General features: G+C 35.8%; 1 protein-coding gene across 1 annotated transcript; it reads left to right on the plus strand.

Annotated features, from left to right (window-relative positions):
- The first annotated feature begins 3073 nt into the window (after positions 1-3073).
- LOC104106898 (cyclin-dependent kinase F-4-like) lies at positions 3074-4062 on the plus strand. The gene has a single exon (XM_033658829.2). The coding sequence runs from the start codon at positions 3076-3078 to the stop codon at positions 4060-4062; it is 987 nt and encodes a 328-aa protein (XP_033514720.2). The 5' UTR covers positions 3074-3075.
- Positions 4063-14915: the final 10853 nt, after the last annotated feature.

Raw genomic sequence — 14915 nt, forward strand, 5'->3', positions numbered from 1 at the left:
ATCAGATTCTCCAATAGCCATAAGTGCTAGTTCATCCTCATCATCATCTGAGCTTTCTCCCTAACCAGCGAGCACAACCTTGGTTGAACCTTTGTTGTTGCTTTTCTTGGTGCACTTATCTTGATCTTCTCCTAAGGTGTTAGCCTCGAACTCAAACATGAACCAGGTCCATACAAAGTGAACACAGTCACGGGCAGAATTTGAGCACAAGGCAGGCACGTGAAGGAGATAAGATTAAGTAGATATATCTGATATCTCCTGAACAAAAAGGTTGCATAAATGATAAGGAGAAGGACTCCTTACTCGAAAAGAACTCTATCCGAGATAAGGGAGGAGTTAGAAGTTGAAGATAACTAGAACTCTTCCACCAAGGAAGAGTAAAGCATCAAACTTCTAGTTATTTCCTATTCTACTAACTCTATAAATTGCAGGATGTTCTCATTTCGTAGGTACGCACAAACGCTGAAGTTAAACGTGAGTTGAGAGAAAAATAGCAAGGCATTTTGCAAGCAATTCTTCTGTGATTCAAGTGTGCGAACCTGAAGCTACATGAACCAGATAGAAGAACCAATTCCAAGTGTTTATCTTTTATTCTAGGTTCATTCTAGTAGGTGTTTCAAGTTGTACCTTTCAGCTTTATCTAGAAGCAATTATGTTAGGTACTCTGAGTATTGTATTCAAGTTAGAGTTAACTTGAAGTTATCGCAATAGTTAGAGGTTGGATGCCACAACGGGATTAGAGGTAATCCTTTGGTTTACAAAGAGTTTTATAAATGCTGTTTTGGATCAGTGATTCAGTGAAGTGTTGGAAAAAATCCTACTGAATAGTAGGTCATGATTTTTTCACCTTTTGAGTCGGGTGTTTTCTACGTAAAAATACTTGTGTTCTTTACTTTCCGCATTTACTATTTCTGTAACAGTAGTATAAGGAACACATAGAAGAACCAACTCCTTCTATAATCTGTACACGCGAAAAATTGGACACCACACAAATCACATCCCCCCCTCCCCTCATGTGTGGCATTAAAGTATAAAATATCAATTAGTATCAGAGCAGGTTATCCTTACTTGGGCCAACAGATGGTTATGCATTTTGTACACATTAATCAGGTAAATCATTGTTTATATTTTAACTTAAACTTCTCACACTGACGATGATGTTTATAACTTAACCTCTTTTCGGGGCAATCCCATATGCCATGTGAATATCCCGTTTCACATTCTCCTCTTCTCATTTTAAAGTATTATTCAAATTGGCCCTAATCCATGACATGCAGGCTTGAAGATGACTTCTAATGTGGTACTAAATAAATATTACAGTAGACTAAACGGTCAAATCTACACAATATGGAGGTGGTTATGCATTTTCTAAATATTACATGTTTATCTCTTTGATGTGTGATTTTACAAGGTATATCTTACGGACATGGGCGAAGCTAGGGGTTCACTTGAATTTCCTTTGCCTAAAAATTACATTGTATTAACATTATTTTTGTGTATATATAATAGATAATGAATTCCTTGATATAACTAAGAGCTTTTTATATGTTCTTTATATTTTATTTTATTTTAGTGGAATTTATGGCTTCAATATCACTGCTTATGGTGGATGTCTATATTATTTTCAAGAACTTACGCAAACAAAAATCAAGAATGAGTAACACGGTGATGGTAATTGGTAGGATGGGAATAGGAAATGTTGGATTATTAAAAATACGAAATTAATAATACACGCATCAAGATCTTCTACGTGATTTAACTAACTAAAATAAACGAAACAAAGAAATGTGTAGTCAGTGGGAACGAGTTCAAGTTATTTGATTGAAAATAATACAGGAAGATTAAAATTCATTGTACAACGTAATTAAGAAAATAAAATAGTTAATTTTCACACATCTGTATGATTTAATTATTATGCACAAGAAAGGTTAGAGGTTGATCAAAAGACGGCAAAGGTGAATTGCGAACATTTTTAAGAAAAAGATATTTGAAGATATTTTTAATCAACAAAGATCTGTAACAGTCAAAAGTTTGTAGCTTATTTATAAGTTTGATTTGGTTTTGGTTTGATCCAAAACAGAAAATAATTTCTCTTCTTTTTAAATATTTAGAAAGGTTTTATTCGAGAGAAAATTAATGGTTTTGGTAACCAAACAATTTTTTTGTATGTTTTAGAGATTCTTTTTTTCCTCAAAAAGATTTTGTGGGCCAAACATGTCTTAGTCTTCTTGTTGCTTTGTTCTTTATTGGATAAAACCATATGCAATTTGATTACTCTCTTCCAAGGCGTGTCTTAGCGGTGGTTTGTCCCTTTTGAGAGACTTGCAATTTTTACAAGGGAAATAATAGAAGACTACGTCAAAGTTATTAAAATTGTTTAGGATGTGATATTTACTAATTTATTAATTTTATTTAGGTCTTGAAGAAAAATATTTTACTCATGATAATCGTTGAATCTCTGAATGATCGTTACAATTCTCCACACGTAAAAATAACTAGTAACATTTCTATTTATAATAGTAAGAAACCTACATTAACTAGAAATTGGAAAACCTATTTATTCCTATATAATTTTGAATACAAAACCTAGCTAGACATTAATTGAATAAATTAACAAATATCAAATCCTAAATAATTTTGATTTCCTACTCCAATTTTGAATTAGTCTTCCAACAGGTTTTGTTTAGGAATAAGTTTCCAATTTCTAGTAAAAGTAGGTTTCATAGTAATCAGAATTATTAAGGAATAAGTTTTCCAATTTCAAGTAAAAGTAGGTTTCATGGTATTATAAATAGGGATTTTGGTAGTTATTTTTATGTCACGAGAATTGCAAAGAACCTTAGTTATTTGTGAAGTGAGATCAAAATGCTCAGCAGAAAACTAACGGTTGATTTATTAATACTCTTTTCTTGGCTAGTGAAGAAGACCAACTCCGCGTTGTTTTTATCATCTCTATATCTCCAATAAACAGGTGTCCTTTGTGCTACAACAACAACAACAGACTCAACTCAGTCTAATCGCACAGTGTGAGGAGGGTAGTGTATACGCAAACGTTATACCTACCCGGTAAAGAAAATGGAGAGGTACAAGATAATTAAGGAAGTTGGTAATGGTACATTTGGGAGTGTGTGGCAAGCTTTGAATAAACAAACCGGTGAAGTGGTTGCAATTAAAAAAATGAAAAAGAAATATTGTTCATGGGAAGAATGCATAAACTTAAGAGAAGTCAAGTCATTAAGAAAAATGATCCATCCAAATATCATTAAGCTTAAGGAAGTGATTAGGGAAAATAATGACATTTTATACTTTGTGTTTGAATACATGGAGTGTAACTTATATCAGCTAATGAATGATAGGCCTAACATTTTCTCAGAATCACAAGTGAGAAACTGGTGTTTCCAAATATTTCAAGGTCTTGCATATATCCATCAACGAGGATATTTTCATCGCGATCTTAAGCCAGAGAACTTGTTGGTTTCAAAAGATACAACAATAAAAATTGCTGATTTTGGTCTTGTTCGGGAGATAAATTCTCATGCACCATATACAGATTACGTCTCAACTCGTTGGTATCGTGCACCTGAAGTTATACTACGGTCACCGGTCTATGGTCCTGCTGTTGATATGTGGGCAATGGGTGCAATAATGGCTGAGTTATTAACTCTTCGTCCTCTATTCCCTGGTTTAAGTGAAGTAGATGAGATGTACAAAATATGCCGCGTTATAGGTACGCCATCAAAAAGTGAATGGGCGCGCGGGCACGAACTTGCTAGTGCTATTAACTATCAGTTCCCGCAGATTGGTGGTGTACATCTTTCTTTGTTACTTCCATCTGTTAGTGAGGATGCAGTTAATCTAATCGCTTCGCTTTGTTCTTGGGATCCTTTCAAGAGGCCAACTGCGGTCCAAGTTCTTCAGCATCGGTTTTTCCAGAGTTGCTTTTATAGACCTCCGTCGCTATGTTCTAAGGCTGCTGTTGCTAGCACGGTTGGAAGCACGAGCCAAGCTACGGGTTCGACTGAACCTAATAACTTTTGCTTAAACAGTGTATTTGATGTTTAGAATTCATTGACTATGTACAAATGTAAAATTTAGAATCTAGTCACTAACACTTGAATTCGTCTATCTAAAATCCAGAACCCATAATATTAAAATCCTGGTTGCGCCTCTGTTTACTGGGACCCCTCCGTATGCTGGAATGCTGGGGGCCTTGGAGCAAAAAACCAATAGGTGGTCGTCTAGTACTTTAACCAACGTCCCAAAGCCTAGTAGCAATTTCTCTCATGTCAAGTCACAGTATAGCCCGAGTTTCCGGGCAAAGTTGCAAATGAATTATCAGGATGAAACGAAGAATGATAAATCCCTAAAAGGCTCTAATAGCCAACAAAATATTGTCAACATGACCATTAGTTGTTGTTGAGCACCTATGTATAAAGTAGTCATAGTCTCCCTAGGTTGATAAATTCCTTCAATATAGCGTTTGTAAAATTTTCTCTAGTTTGGTTCTTTTCTATAATTCAGAACGCATAAACTCAAATTCTAGCTCCGTGATTTAGCTTAGATCCACGACTAGCCTTGAACGAGACAGGCCGGCAATAAATTTGAAGCCCCAAGTAATACCTTGAACGATTAAAGCTTTGTATTTTAAATGGCATTGTTATTTCCCTTTTCTACTTAAGGCAATGAAGTATTTTTGCGCTCTTAAAAACACTTTTTAAATAGTATGATCAGCATTGACAAACACAATGATGTACTAGATCTTTGCGGTTGGATGAGTAGATAATCAGGTAATGTTGACTTAATATATAATAGATGTATAAAACAGTGCCTTTTGTGATTGAGCCACATATAGAATGTTGTCCATTAGCTTAGAATAACTTCTCATGTCCAGAGATCCCTCAATGTTATACATAGGTCCGCCTCTGAGTGAATACGAAAAGCACAAGGTCCTAAAAGAAAAGAAAATGGCATGGCAAAGATGGAAATTTTTTCTGTTTTTGACGTGCAGAGTGATGTTTTTAGCACAAGTATATACCGCAGATGATAGCTTAACTCAATCTCAGCAACTGTCAATGAATCAGACACTTGTTTCTGCTGGTAAAATATTTGAGTTTGTTGCCTATACAGCATCTTTACTTTCTAGTAGAGTCCACTTTGGTTATCGCTACACCCTCTCTACACAAACGATTTGATTCAAGCCACTCCACCACTGGTACAATACTTCAGTCCAAGTAACTCGAACAGACTATATCTCAGTATGTGGTTCAAGGATATTCCTGGCCAAAGGATTGTATGGGTAGCAAACAGAGAACCACTCCCATCTTCTAATTCTGCTGCAATCTTGAAGATTGGAGACGATCGATGGGAACCTCAATATTGTGGATGGCAATCAAAATACCGTTTGGTCAACCAATATCTCTGTCCCGTCTAATAACACAACGTGCTTACGGACAAAGGCGAATTCATTCTTAAAAAACATTGTCTCGGGAACACTTTTATGGGATAGTTTTAACTGTCCTTGTGATACCTTGTTATCAGGAATGGTTATAGGATACAACACCAGGTCCAGGGAGAAGCTTGTCTTATCATCAGAGGCGGAGCCAGGATTTAAAACTTATGGGTTCACTATTTTAATTCTTTTAAGTTACTGAGTTCTAAATTAATCATTTGTGCGTAATTCAATAACTTTTTAAGACAAATACAAGGTTTGGACAAAAGTTACTGGATTCAGCTGAACCTGTATCCGAAGGGCTAGCTCCGCCCCTGCTGATCATCGTGGAAGGCTGAAGATGACCCGTCGCCTGGAAAGATTATTGCTCAGAACTGCCAAAAGTGGTGTCTGAATTAACTGCCAAAAGTGGTGTCTGAATTATGTGCAGCCTATGCATATCCAGATGAAATTAACTGCATGGTTTGGACATCAAAATTTATGGATGTTCAGCAGTTTCCATATAATGGCGCGAATTTGTTTCTTCGTCTTGCTTTTTCTGAACTAGGTAAATTCAGTTCTCAACATTATGCTTAGAAGATTTTTATGGATTTGGATTATAAAATAACATAGTTTTAGGTGAAGATAAATGGAAGGCAAAGCTTATCATCTGCTTCACAACGGTTTCAAGCATTCTCATGTTGAGCATCTTTAGGTGCATTTTCTGCAGGTGGAAAGCAAATAAAAGAGGTAAACGATTCTCCTGATTTACAGATAAATTACTGCTGCTGATGTGAAAACTAAAGGCATCATAACGGATATCATACAGGGAAAACTGGAAAATAGACAAGTAATAGCTGTGAAACAATTACGTAGTTACTCTGGACAAGGAATTGAAGAGTTCAAGAATGAAGTATTTCTAATCTCCAAACTGCAACACACAAGAACCTCGTTAAAATATTGGCCTATTCCGTTCAGAGGAAAGAGAAGCTAGTAGTTTATGAGTACATGGCTAACAGAAGCTTAGACACTTTACTGTTTGATAAGTTGGTTCCAACTATAATTTCTACAATGACATATTTCTTGATCAACATAATTTACTTTCTATCCTCCCTTTTTATAGTTAACGATCTTTAATTCTCTATTAACAATGTGTATATTGGAAATGGTAATGTAATCATATTGTCATATCCAAAAAGAAGCCATCAGCTTCCTTGGCCAAAATGTTTCGACATGATTCATGGCATTGCTAGAGGGCTTCTTTACCTTCACCGCGATTCTTGTTTAAGGGTCATTTACCGAGATTTGAAGGCAAGCAATATTCTCTTGGATGATGATATGAATCGAAAAATCTCAGATTTCGGCTTGGCTAGAATCTTTGAAGGGACTCAAGAGCTAGCAAACACTAACAAGATAGTGGGAACATTGTAAATACCTCTACTTCTGCAAGCTATATATTTATCTGCTACTATGTTGGCCTAAGCAGGAGGTCTGTCGGAAAACGTATCTGTGCCTGCACATGGTAGGGATAAGACTGCGTACACACTACCCTCCTCATACCCCACTTGTTGGATTACACTGGGTTTGTTGTTGTTGTTGATGTGATAGCAAATCTAACTCATTTTTATACAAATATGTTGCAGCGAATATATGTCACCAAACCTGATGTTTATTGGTTTGGTGTTTTACTACTAGAGATTGTCAGTGGCAAGAAAAACAATGGATTTTATGAACATGAAACACATCTCAACCTTCTCGGTAATGCAAGTGCAAAATCAACAGATCTCTTGACCTGAATTCAGTAGTCAGCTATGTTGCTCAGACTCTCCAAAAATGTTGTTGGGTACACTTTGGATCCTCAAAAAATAATGCAATTTTGGAGGATCCGATAAGTGTGCAGTAACATTTTGGAGAGTCCATGCAACATAGGTGTTCAGTGGTATCTGCTGACTTACTCTTATATTATCATTTTAAAACTATTTTAGGCATGGAAGTTATGGTTTGAAAGCAAAGGACTAGACTTTATGGACAAAGTGATTGCGGACTCATGTTCCCCTGCTACAGTTCTGAGATGCAAAAATATGCCAATTCAAGAAAATACTAAGAATGTAATTGAGTTTCAAGATGCTGACTGTCATTTTAATGTGTACCATTTTAAGGACCTACAACCGGTTTCAAGATGAAGACTTACTCCCTCTCATCTCACGAATAATTAAAGAGAGATAACTCCGGTCACCAACTATGCAGATACTCAGACATATATGAAATAGAATAAAGATGGACCAAGCTACTTATGAATGTAACCACAATTAACATCACTAGGTCGGGCTATCGAACACGGGGTCAGAAGTGAATTACGAGTGAGACAAATTTTCGACTAAAGCGAGCTCCCCTTCCATGCAATGATGTGGTGGTAAATCTCTCTGATGTTTTATACTTCAATACCACACAAGAGGGGGGAGGGGGTGATTTGTGGTGCCTGATTTTCACGTGCACTGAATTATCGAAGGGCTTGATTTTTCTATGTATTCCTTACACTATAGTTGCGGAATAAATAATACAGAAAGTAAAGAACACAAGGATTTTTACGTAAAAAATACTTGGCTCAAAAGGTAAAAAACACCACGACCTACTACCCAGTAGGATTTTTCCCAAACACATCACTACAACTATAAGCCAACAACAAAGTTTACAAACTCTTGCAAACCTAAAGATTACCTCTAACCCTGTAGCAACTAGCCAAAAGTTGTTGCGACTGCTTCAAGTTAACTCTAACTTGAACAATACAAAAGTTTACAACCTCTTGCAAACTTAAGGATTAACTCTAACCCTTATAGCAACACGCCACACGCTGATGCGACTGTTTCAAGTTAACTCTAACTTGAAAGATACAACGCAGGTACCTAATACAATTTGCTTCTTAGAAAGCTGAAAGGTACAACTCAAAACGCCTACTATACTTTGAACTAGAAATAAAGAAAGACATATAAAACTCTTTATGGAGTTGGTTCTTCAATCTGGTTCGTGATCGCACTCTTAAATCTCATAGGAATTGCTCGCAAAATGCCTTGCTATTTTGCTCTTAATTCGTGCTTAACTTCAGTATGTGTGTATCACCTGTAAAAGAGAACAAAACTGATATTTATAGAGTTAGTAGAATAAGAATTAACTATAAGTGTAATGCTTACTCTTCCTTGGTGGAAGAGTTCTAGTTGTCTTCAACTTCTAACTCTTTTCTTATCTTGGATAGAGTTTTCTTTAAGTAAGGAGTCCTACTCCTTATCATTTATGTAACCTTTTCGTTTAGGGATTATAAAAAATAACCACTTATACTTATCCTTTTCACGTGCATGCCTTTTGCTTGATTCTGCCCGTCACCTGTGTACACTGTTCATGGACTTGGTTCATGCATGTGTTCCTTTGTCAATCATCAAAATCAAAATCGCTCAGGTCAACACTCTCATTCTAATTCATTGCTCTTCAAATGTGCGGGAAACCTCTGTCTTAATTTATGTGACATTTTCTCTCTTTTCGAGATTCAAACTTCTTGATATTCACCGTGTTTAAACATAGTATTTTTTAATATAGTCTATCCACCGAGGCTTTCACCTCTCGTGGTGACGGGGGGTTTGGCCTGGACCCCTACCTTTTAAATTATTTAAAAGAAAAGATTACAACGAGGGGGACATATAACCTCACCTCAAAAGTTACAAGGGATAGTAGGGGAAGAAAAGGTGGGGCTTTTCCCTGGAACCTTATACAAAATATTAGGAAATTAGGAAAATACTTCCTATTAAATTTGATGGACTTGGCCTTTGGAGATGTTACTGTGGGTAGTTCTTTGAATATAGGAAAAAGGATAATGTTGCACTTCCTCTATGAAGTATGATATACAGTTCATTGAGGGTCATAGCACCATGTGGAGTGCTTCTTTGTTTTCCTTCTGAAGTTGGGGAGGTGAAGCTTGTTCATTCTCAAGGGACCTCTAGCTTCACCCGGGAGATCATTCTCCATGTAGAAAATTCTTTCATCTGAGATGGTTATTGCATATCTGGCAAGAGTATCCGCTACCTCATTGCTTTCTCTGAAGCAGTGGTTCACCTGAATATTTCTTTGGTTTATTTTCTTTTGAATATTCTCAATCAAGTTGTGCAGTGACCAGGGATGTTTAATGGATCCCTGAATCATTTGAACAATCATTGAGTTCATTTCAAGTTGCAAACTATCAAAATGTTGATCGCAACACCAAGTGATACCAATAAGCGCAGCCTGAGCTTCACTAAATTTGTTAGTGTAGAACTGAGTAGGTTAGGCAGAGGCCATAATCATGTTGCCACTTTTATTTCTAACAATTCCACCTACTCCAGCTTTTCTTTGATTGGTCATGAAGCTGCCATCTGTATTGAGTTTTCAGTTGTTAACATGTGGTCTCAACTAATATACATTAAGCTTGTAATTTTCTGTAATATAGCAAACTCGACTCCAATTCCAGCTATCCTCCATTATACTGAATTTCTTGCCCATTGCCACTTTACCCTGAAAAAGTATTTGGTGGCAAATTCTAGAAACTGAAGCGATTTTTTGATCATACTTCTTAGTATACCTAGACTTCTATATCTCCCAACATAATATACTAGGAGTAATTTGAAAAAAAAAAAATGGTGAGCTTTGTATTTTGGTATAGAGTTCCAGCAATGCCAAAGATAATTTGTAAGGCTAGTTCCATTGATGTGAATTCCCAAGGGGGCAGCTATCTGATTCCAGACCTTCTTTGCTATGACACTGTTGGCAAAAACATGATTTGAGTTTCATCTTTTGGAACCCTACAATATGAGCAACTTGCTGATAAATTGATACCAAACTTACTAATATTATCATCCAATGAAAGTCTTCCCTTCACTAGTCCTCACATGAAAAAAGAAATTTTAAAGGGAAGTTCTTTGATCCAGACTCTAGAGAAGATTGGAATTTTGTTGTTCTTCAATCTTAGTTCTTCATATGCCGAGGCACAAGAGAAGATTCCATTGGGGGTAATTTTCCAAGTAGCTTGGTGTTTGAGAAGTCCATTCCCAATATTTACCTCATTAATCATATTAGTGAAGTTATCAGGGATAATATTTCTCACTTTGTCAAGATCCCAAACATGATCATTAATGTAATCCTTGACTTTCTCATTCATAGGTTCAATGGCAGGAGAAATAAGAGAATTTAGCGACCCATGGCCAGTCCAATCATCCCACCAAAAAAGTGAGTTACCATTATTGATCCTCCAACTAATGATATTATCCATTTTGTCTCTGATGACTAGAAGATTCTTTCATGCATTGGAGTCTTTGAAGCTGATAACTTTAGAGAGGGGATTGCTTCTAGGACAATGCTTAGCTTTTTAACTATTACGTTTGGCCGCTCTAACAATATAACCGTTCAACATCTCTTCTCTAAAACTCACGTTCTAACACTATGACGCCGGCAGAAATGCCTTCGGCGCGTATTGAACTATAAAAGAAACCACCAGATATCCCATCGACCTCCAATGCTCCAGAACCAACCAAATCGAAGTATATAGAAGCTGTGAAAGGACCCCCAATTCCAGAAATTGTCAAACCTAGCTCCAAGGTAATTGCCAGACACACCACCCACAATGGGATACCGACAGTGATTTTCAAAGCTGAAGACTACTATGGAGTAATGGCCGATGAGTGCAAGCTTACACTGGTTGAGAAATTCACATATGGAAGACCGAAAATTGAAATAATTCGGGCCAAAGTTTTGGAACTAATCCCGCTTAAAGGAAAGGTAAGAATCGGAGCTTACAATTACAGACATGTATTCATTAAATTCACTGCTGAATCGGACTTCAATGAAGTCTATTTCAGAAGATTCTTAAGTATCAAGGATTCCTTAATGCGAGTTTTCAAATGGTCGACTTCAACCCGAATGAGGAGACCTCGTTACTGCCGGTATGGGTCTTATTACCAGAACAAATATTTAATTGGGATTACCTTAGGCAAATTCACAAGTTTTTGTTGGTCAAGAAGGTTTGGGGTTAGGGCTGAAGGGACATGAACAAAGGTTTGAGTATGAAGGTGTCCCGACATATTGAAGAATGCTAATGTCAAAAACGCTATTGCAATAGCTGAGGTACAGTCAAATACAAAAGGAAAGGATAGTGTTACAAAGAATCACACCGTCACTGAACCTCAAAAGGAAAAGGAACATAGAATGTTTAAGTTAAAAAGTACTATAAGTCACAATAATTAATAATTCAAAATATTTTAAAGGCATATGAAAAAAATTACGGCCAAAGAACAACTCATTTGACTCTCGAAATCCAAACACATCTACATAAATTAGGATAAAGGGAGTACTTTTTACTGGTGGAAACTAAAACCAAATTAGCTTACAGGATTAGTGCATAGGAAGTGAAAGCTCAGAAGTAGAGCAAAGTTAAATTATATAGAGTGCGCTCAAAATTCATTTACTCCGATGACTTGCTTTAGACATGTTAATTATCCAAAATAGAAGACTTTCTTTGGGCTTGCTTTCAATTATCAAAGTTATATGTCTCAAACAATACATTTCTTTAAATGTTAACCTATTGACTTCGTTACTGTAAAGTGTAAATTGGGCAAACTTTTAGTTCGCGGTCGAAAGCTGTAAAAGTGTATATAATTTGTATATTCTTTATATAAAATACACATAAACATATATGTATAGCCGCTCTCAAAGGTCATTTTCTCCGGTAAGTTTCCTAGTTATTAATTTGAGAGCGGCTATACTGTGTTATTTTCTCGTGTAAGTTTCCTGGTTGGCCAAATAAGAAGCGGAAGAAACTTCTTAATATCCATTTAATATGATCAATCATGATAGCAGGCCACTAAACAACATTAAGATTCGAGATTTTATTAGATAAGAATATTACTAATCATCAGCTTGCTATTTAGCTGGCATTTCTAGGTGGTCATGCTCTAATAAATTATCGTGATAAAAAATTAAAAGACAAATAAAAGAAGAAGAGAAGCTAGTTTTTGTACAATTTCACAGATACTATTATTTAATAACATGCGAATTTCAAACATTGTTGCCTCAAATATTCTTGATGGAATTTGTTAAGATTTAACTAGATATTTCAGAGAAAATTATTATTTTTGTATTAGCGTACAACAGCATCACACGACTTAATTAATACATACCCGTCAGACAGCATAGACGCAATAACCTGGCAATTACATTAAATTGAAAAAAAAAAAGTATTGCCTAAAAGAAAGCTTAAAGGATGATGTTTTGGTCTGTCACTCTATCTAAGGAAATGAAATTTGAAAAATAAAACAAACAAACAAAAATAAAACAAATTAATAAATGGACGTGGCTGGTGCTCTTGATAAAATTATTTTATATGAATTGATAATGTAAATATTTCAAACTAGCTATCGTTATGTTTTAACTGATTATACCAAGTTATTTATTGCACCATCAAATATTATAGTGGAGAGGTAAGTACTCCTTCATCCTTGATAAGAGGTTTAGGGTTTGAGTCCTCGATATGGAATTGTCTTTAGTAAAGAGCGGTAAGACTCTCCGACGTGAATCTGAATTAAGTACATGTACAGACATCGGGTCGGAACAAAAAAAAAGTTATTATCGCATATTTACGTTATCAAAATAGAATTACTATAGACAATTAGTTGCGGTAGGTCATCTTAACCCGAAGGTATAAAAAATTATATATTGTCAATATACAAAAATAATTGATGAATAGTGACCATACCAAATGAGTAAACTACACATATTTAAGGAAATTGCCCTTCAAATTTAAAACTTTATTTCTTTAAAGGAAAATGCTCTCAATTACATAGCATCCTACCAAAAATTATTTAGTGGTACCCCTCCCCATGCAACTTCCAGGAAACTATAGCAACCAATTCTATCCTCATTCTCCCTCAGCTTCCTTTTCTCTTTCATGTACCTTCCTTTGCATTTTCTTGGACTCTTTCCACCAAAATTTCCTTTACATCCTTTACCTATTTATATCCCTTTGAATTTGTATATCTATCTATATATCCACATCCTAAATTTTACATCCAATAATAATTTGCTTCTGTATTTAATTTTAAGTGATAGTCCAATATCAATGACTACATTGGGACGAGACATCGTATTCGATGATTTTTTCCCTTCAATGGTGGAAAAACTTGGAGCTGAGGGATTCTTGAAAGAGCTAAGCAATGGATTTCGAATGCTAATGGATGAGGAGAGGGAAGTCATCACATTTGAGAGTTTGAAAAAGAATTCAAAATTGTTGGGATTGAAAGATATGAGAGATGATGAGGTTATGTGCATGTTGAGAGAAGGGGATTTGGATGGAGATGGTTGTTTAAATGAGATGGAGTTTTGTGTATTAATGGTTCGTTTGAGTCCTGATTTAATGGACATATCAAGAATTTGGTTGGAAGAAACTCTTGCCAAATTGTAGTTGGATTTAATAATTAATCTCTTTTGATTATTGTTATTATACATTTATAAATATCTCTAGCTTATTCATATCTATTGGTTCTTCAGCTCTTGCTACTTTTTGAGAGGGAGTCTTAGTGCAACGGTAAAAATTTATGCCGATGGATTCTACCTGTGAAACAACCTTTAATTGGGTAAAAATGCAAGATAAGACCGTGTATATAAGTGCCAATATGGTTTGACCATTCTTGAATTTCCACACATAGCAGGAGATTAGTTCATCGAACTGCCTATTTTTTAGTTGGTATTTTTAATATGATTTCTCTAAGAGCTCAGCTCAAAATAAGTTGTTGCTTGTAGTATTAAAATTTAACTCATACCAAACACCGGATGAAAATATAGAAAACAAAGAATTTTACTTTTTGTCACCAAATATTGCTCCAAAATTTCCGGTGCTTGTGTTGAAAAGCTATTGATAGAACGTTCAATTAGCCTCCGTTAAATGAAAACTTATTTCCTCTATAATATTCATGATAGCACAGCAAAATATATGGTTGGGTATACAAAAGTTTAACACCATTGCATCTATCAACATGGTCCTGAATTGTCGAAGTTGTGGATTAGAAAACGTCACATTTTTTTTATGCTTGTTTTGATGAATGGAAATTGGGCCTAAGTCCTTGCCCGCAAACCGGAGCATGAAAAATATAAGTGGGGCCAACATCGATAACAAAAAATTGGGATGAGCCTGACTCTAATAGCATAATAAATGGAGTGGGCCTGATCTGACTCTAATACCATAATAAATTGGGGAAGCCTGACTCTAATACTAAAAGCTAACTCATAATAAATCATGAGGTGAGGATAGCCAAGAGAAAGAAGCAGATAGAACAAGGGCCACGTTCACACGGTTCTCAAAGCACAGGAGGAAGGGTGGGCCCAGGCAGAGATGGAAGAGATCAAACACGGGAATAAGAAGCGGTTTCATTTGTATACTTGGTGGAATCTGGCATATCTTAACCAAACACTTTGCATG

Source organism: Nicotiana tomentosiformis, chromosome 9 (assembly GCF_000390325.3).
Source record: "Nicotiana tomentosiformis chromosome 9, ASM39032v3, whole genome shotgun sequence".
NCBI classification, from domain to species: domain Eukaryota; kingdom Viridiplantae; phylum Streptophyta; class Magnoliopsida; order Solanales; family Solanaceae; genus Nicotiana; species Nicotiana tomentosiformis.